The 12,230-nt window shown below is 49.6% G+C and overlaps 1 protein-coding gene across 3 annotated transcripts in view; it reads right to left on the bottom strand.

Annotated features, from left to right (window-relative positions):
* The window catches only part of MRVI1 (murine retrovirus integration site 1 homolog), a 73,817-nt gene extending 61,837 nt beyond the window's left edge, over positions 1–11,980 (bottom strand). For all 3 annotated transcript variants that reach the window (XM_012654239.1, XM_012654240.1, XM_012654238.1), the window contains exon 1: positions 11,783–11,980. In XM_012654239.1, the coding sequence (XP_012509693.1) occupies positions 11,783–11,980 (198 nt within the window). The remainder of the gene's footprint in view (positions 1–11,782) is intronic.
* Positions 11,981–12,230: the final 250 nt, after the last annotated feature.

The following is a 12,230-nucleotide window of genomic DNA, read 5'->3' as shown; positions in this document are numbered from 1 at the left end:
AGATTTTGTTATTTATTGACACACTATTTCTTAAAGCAACTTGAAATAACCAACAATACAACATAAGCTATAAAAACATGAGACTATATAAATGGGGGAACAGTTTGATAAATACAAATATCCCTGCCAGACAAAGGGAAATGCATACTCCTAACCATGCAGGGTTTGGCTCTGAGGTCAAACTCTCTGACCTGAAACCTAGTGAAGAACCTGTGATCCCTGTGGTCCAGGCTCTGAGAAGAATCGCCTTAAAGAACTGTTCCGTAGACAAAAAGCAACAGAAAAAGAACTTCATTCTTTACCCTCACCTCTCAAAGTGCACAAAAGGAAAACAAACCTTACTCCCATCCTCCCCTCCGTCTCCCCTTTTTTCTTTCCTACGCTGTTCTCCCACCCCACACTCTGATGACTCTCCACTTGGGTGCTCTCCCCACCCAGATTTCTCTGTGTCTGCTTCTATCTCCAGCTCTCTCGCAGCCTTTGCTCCCCCAGCTCCACCCAGCTATTTATTATGCAGATTGTCTTAGCCTCTCTTTTTACGATTGACTCACAAAAGTTTACAAAAGAGTCTTGCAGAGGAAAGATCTTCTCTGAGAAGAGCGGGGCCTTGCCCTAGCAATGATAAGATTCCCTTTGGAGTCCAGGGAAGGGATGAAGTCTGTGAACACTCCCACGTTATTACACCTTATTCTGTCCATTCATCCAGCAAACATTTATTGAATCCCTGTTGCGGCCAAGGTCTACGTAGGGCCTGGGGTGACAAAGGTGAACCAGGCAGGCCTCTGCACTGCTTCCTGTTAGCACAATGGGATGGGGACAGGAGTGGAAGTGCCCTATGCCTGTATGACTGATAGTGTCCTCAGTGTTGACACCTACCAGGTGAATGGGTGCGAGGCACTGGAGCGAGCTGCTTTCTGGTGGGACTGTTCTCTGCCTGCTGGCTAAAGACTGCTTGCAGCAGAGCTCTCCTGCAGTGGCCCCCATGCACAGGACTATGGGCCTCCCCACTTGGAAGAGGGCCTGGGCAGAGATGCCCACACAAAAAGGCAGAAACAAGCCAGGGGTGGCAAGTGCCAAGCCTGTAGCCACAGACACACACAATTCCAAGCTGCTTAAACACCAGGAAGCATAAAGCAATCTGGGGAAATCCTCTAATCCCCTAATGGAACATTCTAGAAAGCTCTTTACCCTCTCCCTCTAATGTATGCAAAACACACAAATCATAAAATCAAAGTGTTCTTTCCCTGATCAGCTCACAGAATGGTTGAGCAAGCTCTGGGCAACTTCTAGTTTTCTGCAGAACTCTTTTTGTTGGGCACATTCATGTCTTGTGCAGGCTGCTTTCATTCTAGCAGGGACTCTGTAGACAGTAATCCAGGAGAGAGAAGATTCCAGAGGCCTCTGGGGTGAATTCTGCCAGATTTTAATGCGGTGTAAATACCCATCTCTGCTTCCACTCTGAGCTGTCAAACAGAAGGCAGGCGATCAAGAAAGCTCGTGTGGGTAGTGCAACCCAACGTGCAGCCGGCCAGGCATGTTACTGACATAGGGACTCCAAGGGCCTTGGGTTCAGGAGCCACGCTCGCTTTTGATACTGCTTCCCACTTACTACCTGTGCGACCTTGGGCAAGTTACCTTGCCTCTCTGTGCCTTGGTTACCTCATATATAAAATAATTATCTCACAGGGTAGTTAAAGATTTAAATAGGCTGATATAGAAATAGGATTTCCAGATACAAGACAGGATGTCCCAGTTATACTTGAATTTCAAATGTACAACAAAAAATTTTTTAGTGTAAGCATGTCCCAAATATTACATGGTCATAACTGTATTTTCTTTCTCTCTCTCTTTTTTTTTTTTTTGAGACAGGGTCTTGCTGTGTTGCCCAGGCTGGTCTTAAACTCCTGGGCTCAAGTGATCCTCCTGCCTCAGCCTCCCGAGTAGCTGAGACTACAGGCATGTGCACCACACATTGTGTATAACTGCATTTTTTATTTGCTAAATGTGGCAGCCCTAGATGGAAAGCCTGTGGAAGGGTACCTGGCACCTAGTCAACGCCCAGTAAGTGTTAAATATGATTCCATTATTACCGCCTTTGGGACTGAATTGATTACTTTGACATTCGGTTTTGAGGAGATTGTTGCTCTTAGTTCTGCATATGATCCACCATTTGGAATTAGATTGGGAGGGCTCAGCCCTTGTGGTCACGGAGCCACGAGCCTCTTCCCTGGGGCATCTGGCCACGCAGGCGCACGGGATCAGTGACTCCCAGAGAAGCCCACCTCCAGGGCCACCTTCATCGGGCTCCACTCCCTCCCTCACCCTCTGCTTCTCAAACCAATGGATGCCAGTTGTGGATTACAGACACGGAAGCAAGGGAACAAATGTGGGGGGAGGGAAGCGGCTCTTAATCAGCCCTATGTGTGCTGGGCCCCATCCCAGACGCTCCTCGTATTTGCTCATTTAGTCCTCCCAGCTATTCCGTGAATGAATCTCTGGACACATCTACAAATTGGGGGTGATAAAACCTGCCAAACTCACAGAATGGCGAAGAGGAAATGAGGAGATGAAAGTGAAGGCCCTGAGCGTGGAGCAGGTGACTGGTACATTTCTTTTCTCTCTCCTCTTTTCTTATTTTGATCCCCATTTTATCAATGAAAAAACTGACTTGCCCAGGACCATGCTGCTCGTCAACAGTAGAAGTGACTAAACACAGGCTGGCTCCTTCCCGCTGTCCCACACTGCTCCTACAGCTGTCACAGCTGTCTTTGGTCTCATCTTCCCTGGCTCCTGGCATCCTGCTGGCCTCCGACATGCCTCTCTTAGTCTTTCAAGCTGCATCTTCACCCATGGAAGGTACGTACCTCTTCCTCCAGGAAGCCCTCAAGTCAGCACGAGGCTGAATACACAGCAGCGGGAAAGATGGCAAGTACAAGAATTGCCCTTGGCTCCCTGCCCCTGTTGCCAATCCATGGGCCCAGTCCCCCCAGGGGTCCATTTCTCTGCCCCGGAATTGGACAAGCACTATGGGCTGGGCCATCTCCCAGCAAGCTCATCCTATCATAAACAGGTCACATTTTGTTCTCCTTAAATGAATCTTATAGAAACATTTCAATGTTTATTTGACTCACAAATTCCCAAGAATGCACAATAGTTTTCCTAACCGCCTGGGCACAAGGATAAATATAGGCCAGATGGGAATATTAGCTTCCTTTCCCTGATGTCACATGACCAGGCCTGGGCTAGGAAACTAAGGAAGAGCCCCAGCCCCGGCACCGGCCCGCCCCAGCTCAGGCCGGCCTGGGGAGTTTAGACCCTGCAGATGGGCCTGGCAGACAGCCTGGGAGAGGAGACCCTGCCAGAAGTCACCGTGGGGCAGTAGAGAAGTTGGGGAGGCCTAGACTGGAATCCCCCCAGGTGACCTTGGGCAAGTTACTTAACTTCCCTGACTTTCATGTTCCCGAACATTATACGGAGCTAATAATCCCCATTCTAGGCTTGTTTTACGGATTAAATGAGAAAAAGCAATAATAATAATGATAGTGAGGGTGGCGGTAGTGGGTGGGCACAGTGAGGCTTTATCCCCAGATCCCTCTCTGCTAGCCTGGAGGGCAGACGGGGCCTGCTCATGAGGGAGTGGCTCCAGCAGCACAAGGAGTTAGTGCCCTTATGACAGGACAAAAGGACTCTCTGGGGACTGTCAAGAAAAACAATTACTCCAGCGGCAAGTCCTAAGGGCACAGGAGGGAGCGGAAGTGCCCCTGCTAAGGTCTGCCGGGGGCCAGTTCCCTGCTCCACGCTGCAGATCCTCCCACGCACTGAGGGCCTGCCCTGCCTCTGCTGGACCCTCTTTCCTGCCACGGTCCACTTTATTCCTAGAAATCAGGGATAAATAATCACAGATTATCCTGCCTCCTTCACTACTGTTTTTAAGCTTGTGCAACAGATTTCAGGAGTGTGGAAGGGCGCACGATGCCATTAGCTTTATTCTGTGGAGGGTCACCCAGCCAGCCAGCCATTCATCCATCATCATCCTCTATCCTCAATTCCTAACACTATCCCCCCTCCATTTCTTCCTCCCTTTAATGTAGTCATTTAATCATCCAGCCTGCCAATTACCCACCCAGCCTTTCAGACAACCACCCATCCATCCTTCAATCCATCCGCCCATTGTCCCATCCATCCTTCCCTAAGCTCCCACACACGCCAGAGCCATGCTGAGGGTTGGAGATAAAGACACAGCCCCTGACTCCAAGCAGCTCACCCGCAGTATGACAGGGAGACAGAAACAAAGAATGACAATCTGCTCCACTGCTGACAACAGGAACTAAGGACAAATAATTGTAATAGGCAGTCCTGACTGTCTGTAACCATCGATGTTTCTAAACCACTTTCTGCTTTGTCCTAGGTACTTCCTCAGCTCTTATTCTGTGACCAGAACCACCAGAGGCCAGCCCGGTGGAACTGCCCTTTCGACCCTTCCCCAGCCCTTTTCCATAGAGAATGGGGCACCAAGCACCTGCTCCCATGCCTGGGGCCTCTGGCGTCCAGGGCACCGGCTTTACTGCCAGGTAGGGCCAGGAAAGGAGGAAGAAGCTGCCAGGAAAACCTCAGCAGGAAACTTGAGTTTGAACCTCCACTCGACTTTTTTTTTTGAGACAGGGTCTTGCTGTGTTGCCCGGGCTGGTCTTAAACTCCTGGGCTCAAGTGATCCTCCTGCCTCAGCCGCCCGAGTAGCTGAAACTACAGGCATGTGTACCACACATTGTGTATAACTGTATTTTTTATTTGCTAAATGTGGCAGCCCTAGATGGAAAGCCTGTGGAAAGGCCCCTGGTACCTAGTAAACGCCCAGTAAGTGTTAAATATGATTCCGTTATTACCACCTTTGGGACTGAATTAATTACTTTGACATTGGTTTTGAGGAGATTGTTGCTCTTAGTTCTGCAAATGATCCACCATTTGGAGTTAGATCCACCATTTGGACGTAACTATGTGACCTTTGGCAATTACATAAACTCTCAGAGACTCAGCTTCTTCCTCTATAAAGTAGAGATAATAATATCTACTTTGGAGGGGTGAGACCACATAGCAGGTGCCCAAGAGATGCCACCATTGGAAATCCTTGACTGGAGCATTCGAATACTTCTCGGTTTCTGGTGATTAGACTGTACTTAGCTGCCCCCGTTTTCTCATTTATAAAATGGGAGAATAATGACACCTACCTCCTGGAGTTGTGAGGTCACTACGTGTAAAGTGTCTAGAGTAGAGCCTGGCACAGAGGCAGCACGGTATGAGGGTTTCTCACAGGGTGAGTTTTGCGTTGGGGTGGGGGTCCCTACTCCACATAGTCCTTACCAGGTCCCAAGTGCCTTACATGCATTATCTATTTCATCTTCATCTCATTCCTGGCCGAAAATTGATTCCGTGGCTCATAACAAGATAGAACCTCTCTGCTGGCCAGTGAGGACAGAGCTGGAACAGCCAAGGGGAGGCAGGTGGAGACAGAAGCTGGCAGTCCGCCTTCTGTAGCAAAGCGTATCGTTAAGCTGGAGATAGTCCCGGGGACAGCACAGAACAGGGTTCCCCCAGATCCTGATCACAGAAGTCCGGGAACACAAGAGCAAACCAGATCAGAGAGAACTGTCATTCAGTTGTAAATCCACCGTGAAGTGAGCTCCCTGAGAGCAGACCCTTGGTTAGTTAATGCTCAGTAAACATGTATTGAACAAATTCAATAAACATTTACTGAGTAAATACACCTCAATTCCACATTGATTGAGTGCCTATAACCTGTAAATGAATAGTCATCCCTTTCCTGTGTGCTCAAACTCCACTGCAGTGGAAGGGGTATTTTCTGGGCTAGAAAGAAGAACAAAAAATTCATAATAGCCCCTTTCCTTGGCTTACAGCCATGAAATAGTGGAATCTGAGCCTTGCTACTTCCTTGTTATGTGACTTTGGACAACTGGCTTAACCTTCCCAAGCTTTAGCTTCCTGATTTGTAAAATGGGTATAGCCATTGCTACTTATAGGAGTGTACTGAAGGTTAACTAAAATAATGAGTGTGAAGAGTTTAGTTCAGAAAACACTAGGAGCCCATGCATTACTTTCTCCCCTATTGTTTGGGTAAGTTACCCAACTGCTCTGAACTTCTGCTTTCATGGGGACGGTGATCTCTGCCCAGACTGCCTCACAGTGGATTTGCAGGATCAACTGCAATGATGCATATGGAAGCTTTTTGCAAATCATTTTGTGCCGTATTAGGGACTGAGCACATAGTACGAGCCAAGTACTTTGCCTAGCGCTTTATATATATTATTCTGGTAATTAAAGTCAAGGTATCTGCATTTGAATTTAGTCTCAATCACTTACTTAGCTGTGTTACTTACATTACTTTTCTGTGCTTAAATTCTTCATCTGCGAGTGGGAATGCTAGTAGTACCTAACTTGCAAGGGTAATGTGAGAATTAAATGACATAATGCAAGGTATACCACAAGCCTAGTGTAGTGCCTGACACATCGTAAGTACTCCGTAAAGGTTAGCTGTTGTTAGTGGCTGTCAGTGTAACTAACCCTCAGCTTATACGTGAGGATCCTGAGGCGAGGTGAATAACTCACCCAGAGTTCAGCCTTAAGCCCAAGGTCTTTTCACTCTGCCGAGCTGCTTACCCTTGCGTTCCTACGAACCAGGAGCCCTGTACCTTCTGGAACTCCCTGGCTGCTTGGGGAACCCTGCTGGGTCACTCTCCATTTCTAAAAGGACAGACCAGCAGGACTGGCTCTGAGCCCAGCCCACTGACTGGGTCTCTCACTACACCAACACAGCAGGGAGAGGACCCGGAACTGTCATGGTTCTGAGCCCAAAGAGGAGGAGGCCCAGCGGCTTCATGGCCAGAGGTTCTAGGTGCTCTGCAAGCAGATCCTTTCCTGTCAGGGCCACGCACAAAGGGCTGCTTCTCTGGAACACACTCCAACCTCATCTCAGTTACTTAAAAATTAGAGGAAGGGAGGGGCAGGGATGCCACTGGTTAGCTGAGGGCTGCAATATTCTTAAGCCACAAGACGCTTCTGCATAACAGGGCTAAGCATCCATGTCTGCCTAGAGCGTCAACAAACGAAGCACAAAGTAGATGCTTGGGGAGACCTGGGGGGCCTCACGTCTGTGGCCTAAACCAGGCGATAGCAGGGAAGCTTAACGCGCATCAGGTTGTGCTGTTTGATTGCCTGGCTAAAGGAGAATGAGGAAGAGCAGCACATGTACCTTGGCAGGAGTGTGACACGGAGCTCTGTTCGCTGGCCCCGCTGGCCCGCATCCAGGGGATGGCAGGCAGAAGGGTGTTGCTGAGACCCAGTGCCACAAGCTGCAGTGCTTTGGTGTTCACCTGACAGCTCTCTAGGGGCCCAAGTTGGCCCCTCTGAGACAAGTGGCTTTGTGAGCACAGGACAATGTCCCCTTGGCCCAGGCACCAGAGCTCTCACAGAGGGCCCAGAGGCAAAGTCAGCGGTGCTCAGAGCAGAGCACAGACTAAGTGGGGCTCTCGGGGCAGGCTACCTGGGCTCGAATCCTGGGCCTGCCACTTAGGAGCTGCGTGACCTTGGGGTAAAGTGGTTAACGTCTCTGTGCCTCAGTTTCCTCAGCTATGAAATGGGGATGATAATACCCGCATCAGGTTCGTTAGAAATTAAATGAGAAGTTAAATGAGTTAGAATGGTATTTGGTACATGGTTAGCTGTTATTCTTAAGTGGCTCTGAGGGCAATGGCGGGGGGGAGTCAGGACTGGGGAGGGGGATGCTGGGGCAGGTGGTGTGAAGCTGGGAGGTCTGCTTACGAGCTCACACTGACCTGCCCCGGGCATCCTAAAGCTCTCTGAAGGAGGATGAAGGTTTTCCGGGTGGAAGCTAGAGCGAAAACTGGGCTCCTACAGCCAACGTGAGCCTCTTTGTACCTCAGGTTTGCAAAGCACCTCTGAGGAGGCTGTCCTGTTCCCATGGCTTCCTGCCATGGCTGTGATCACAGCTCGGGACATCATAGATGCCCAATAAGACGACATCTGCCAGGTCTGCGGCCCCAGGGCGAGGGGGAGACGGGCTGGTGGGTGTCCTGAGAAGGGGTTAGGGAGGCTCTGAAGACTGTCGTGGGAGCAAAGACTGAGGAACTGGAGAAAAAGAGAATCTGGGAGGATCCAAAACTGCAGGCCGTGCAGAGGCAGAACTGAGGGAGCATCTTGGGGGAGGCGGGTTCCGGCTTGACCAGGACAGAGCCAGCCAACCATGGTGCAGGCCTCCTTGGGAGGTGGTGAGCTCCCCGCTGTGGAAATATTCCCACCCCAGGAGATTCCGATTCAGTAGGTTTGAGGTGGCTGAGGAATCTGGGGTTCAATAAGTTTTCAAGGTTTGGGGCTTATGTTATGGAGAGTCTGTCTGTCCGGGAGGAGCTTAGATGTGATCTGGGATCCCTCTAGCTCTGACAATCTGTCATTCTGTTGTCCCCTATGGTCCCAGGCTTGCCTTCTGACAGCTTCTATTCCTGCCAGAGGCCCTTGGCTACAAACGCTTCCCTTTCAATCCCTCCTTATTCAAGGGCCAACCCAGAAAACACTGCTCAGGACACAGCCTTACAGAGCGCATTGCTGGGGGCTTTGTGTCCTTGTGGTATTTGATCTCAGCTTCTGATTAGGGACCTGAGGGCGTGTCTGTTTGTGTGAGTGTGTGTGTGCGTGCGCACAGAAAGCAAAACAGGATCCACTCCTCCAGCTCTCATGTTTTGTGTGAAAAGGACGCGGCTAGTGCTCATGCCAGTGGTGGGAAATGAAGGCTGGGACCCGAGGAACCAGAACTAGGGCTGGGCCCCAGGGAACTGTAACCTCAGAAGGATGTCCTGTTCTTGCTTCACAGAGTAGGAATTCAAACAGGATTGGGACTTCCAGCAGAGCCCTCCTCCTTCCGCTGACACTCCCAGCGACCCAGGCACAAGGACCTGGAGCCTCCAGCCCCTCCCTGAGGCCATGGCCACCTGAGAAGCCCAATGTGAGTTGTCTGGTGGCACAGTAGGAAGAGAAGCTCCTTCCTGACCATGGCTGGTTGGCTTCTGGAGAACTCAGGGAGGCCCGGGGCCTGGCAGTAAGGGCAGAGAGTAAGATAATGCTGGATATGATGTGGCCTTCAGTCTGGGGAGGTCCCTCGGCTGAGGAAGGCACCCAACGGCTGGGCTGAACTGGCAGGATCTAGGAGGCAGCAACTAATGCTCGCCCTGGGTAACACAGGAGAAGCAGCAGCACAGAAAAGCGAACAGCCTTGGTCTCAAGGTCTCTCGAGCAGGATGCCGAGGAGCTGGGCTTCAAGCCCAGCTTGGTATGACTAGAGTCCATACTCTGGAATCCTACGCTGTGTGTCCTCCCTGACAGGACCTAGGCCTCCTGTCTCTCCTGACCATCATGACTTCAAACCACACACAGGCACAGCTCCATTAGGTCAGTGTGAGGGTGAGTTTCGAGGGGTGGCCACGCAGCGGGAGGGACCCATGAGCTTGCCACAAAGTCAAGGGTAAGAGAGCCCCGGCTGGCCAGCAGGAGCTCCGGATTCCAGTTCCCCACAAGTTCAGTCTGTGACCCTGAGCCAGAACCAGACAGCTATAAAATGAGGAGGTGGGCTCTGATGGTCTCCAAATGCCCTTCAAGTGCCATGATGCTCTCTGTGCTCATGGGGAATCAAGACTATAAAGAGAATGTTTGCAGGTACCAGCAGCTTCTGCTTTGCTGGAGCCCAGCACAAGGAGCCATGAGGGAAGAAATGTGTGAGGGAGCATTATTTTTACAAATAGGCAGATTCTTAGTGAATATTTTCATATTATGATGACATTTGTTTTCTTACACATCATGACTGCAGGAACTTATATAGTAAATACTTGGAAAAGAACAGGCCCTCGTATCTCTCTATTCCAAGCACAGGAGATTGAGATGAACTTGGCAGCCTGGAGGGTGGGACAATGCCCTTCCCTTGCAGGTCTAAGTGACAGGTTTTTGTGTTGTCTTGTTTTGCATCTCCTGAGGATATGGTTTGAAAGAACTTTTAATTAAAGTGGTTTGGAGCAAGGAAGAACTGAACTCAATATAAAAGCCTGGTTTCACTGACAGTGGAGTTGGATCTTTGCTGATCTTTTATTATCTTTTTATAAGGAATACTTTTATTCTTGGGGCAGCTGTTTGGTGGAGTTTCCCAGGATTTGGGAGCTAGACTGTGCACCAGATCCTGATTCAAGGACACTGGCATTGTTTGTGAAGTGGAAGGGTCAGGGACGGGCATTTCAGGGGGAGTCCAGGGCTGGAAAGTACAAATACTAAAGAGCCAGAACCCGGGAACGTCATGGCCTGAGGGTCTGGGGGCAGTCACATTTGAATGTAGTTGTGAGTGTCTTGTCCCTCCCTCCTTTGATTTCCAAGCTTTCAGAACTTGGCAGCCTTAGAAGTACCCACTGGGCCCAGGATGTCCCCGTGGGGGCGAGGGGGCTCAATACACTGCTGAGCTGGGCTGCTGAGGCTGAAGGGCTGGGGGCTTGGCCCATGTCACTGGGACATCCGAGGGAAGGGCATCCTCCCACCCCCAAGGCTGCCAAGTTCTGCAACATCTCCATCCCACAAGCTTGGGACATGGAGCCACATCCCAGCAGTACAAGGGGTCATTCTTTTCTAAGTATACTCTATTTAAGTTCCCATAGTTATGATGCGTAAGAAAACAAAAATCATCATAACACGAAAATATTCACTAAGAATCTTCCCATTTATGAAAGTAATGCTCACTCATACATGCTTCCCTCACTTAACAAGCGTCTATCCCATCTGGCTCGGGTCATTCTGGACAACCATCAGATATACCAAGTTCAGTGCAAATCGTATACAAAGTTCATGAAGTAAAAAAAAATATTGGAGAACTTCACGTGCAAGGTTTTGACCGATGAGATGAGATAGAGCTGATCAGTTAACAAACAAAGGAAAAGCAATGAGGACGATGGTGAACTAGGTTCTTCAAAAGGAAGTGACTTGAATATTGAAAGATTCAAAGAGATCCTTGGAAAGACGGATGAAGCTTTTACATATTAAACAAACCGAGTCTCTTAACGAAGGTGCCGTGAAGTAAGATGTGAAGCGTGTGGCGTCATGTGAATAGATCGTTTTGTTGGTATAAAAAAAAGGTACCAGCACCAAAATCAACACTTCATTCTTTGTTCAATCTCAAAATTAGCATATAATCTATATTTTGTAATCTGGCTAAAAATAAGTTGTTTTCATAATTTTATTTGTGTAATTAAACCTCAGTGATACACTTTACATTAATTTTTTTCATCATTTCCTTTTTTATAATAAGATTTCACTGAAAACGTTTTTCATTGCTTACTATGAAATTTTCATTTTCATTTTAGGTGGATTCACTCTAAGTGGCGTTTTGCTGATGTTCACTACCCTGCCGTGATGGGGCCCTCGGTTAAGCCTTTTCCCAGTTTCGGAGGGAGCCCGCAGGGTTAGCAGTGTGACTTCTCATGAGGCCTTAGTCAGCGCAGCCTAGATGGTTCCACACTCAGGATATTCGGGGCCTTGGCTGATTCAAAGGCACTCGGGGTAACATATTCCTTAGTGTGGAAGCCACACACCTTCCCCAGGTGCCCCCTGCAGCCTGCATGGGCTGTCAGCAAACCTCTGGCCAGCCTGGGAGCTGTGGCCTCAGCCCAGGGCGCTTGGCTTGGGTCCCAGCCAGGCTAGCCGGGGGCAGGGACAGGGCACTTACTTGGCCGGCAGGGCTCTGGGCTGCCTGTGGCTCTCCGGGGGGCTCCTCGTCCTCGGGAATGTGGGGCATGGCGGCCTCCTGCTGGGAGTGGCCACGTGTGCCCGGAACCTCCGCTGCGTCAGCCCCCAAGATGCTCCAAGAGGCCTGGGCTCCGCAGGCTGGGGAGACGCCAAAAGGACAAGTCAAATCCGTTCCCATCACTGTCCCAAGCTGGGTTCCATTTCCAGGAGCCACAAGCCACAGAGAGAGCCTGCTTGAATTTGCATCAACACCGGAGGTCAAACCAGGCTAAGAGAGGGCATTTGGAATTGCATTTCCTCCAGCTCTCTGGCTTTGTTTACAAAGTCAGAGGTGACTTTAGAGATTTTGCATCTAATTTGGTCTTTACAGTAAACACAGCTATCCCAGAAGGGAAAAAACTGCTTCGAACTATTCAAAGCTGTAGCTA

The sequence above is a fragment of the Propithecus coquereli genome, unplaced genomic scaffold (genome assembly GCF_000956105.1).
Source record: "Propithecus coquereli isolate 6110/MARCELLA unplaced genomic scaffold, Pcoq_1.0 Scaffold44, whole genome shotgun sequence".
Taxonomy (NCBI): Eukaryota; Metazoa; Chordata; class Mammalia; order Primates; family Indriidae; genus Propithecus; species Propithecus coquereli.
Note: the sequence above shows the minus strand (reverse complement) of the source record. Positions and strands in the feature narration are given on the sequence as shown.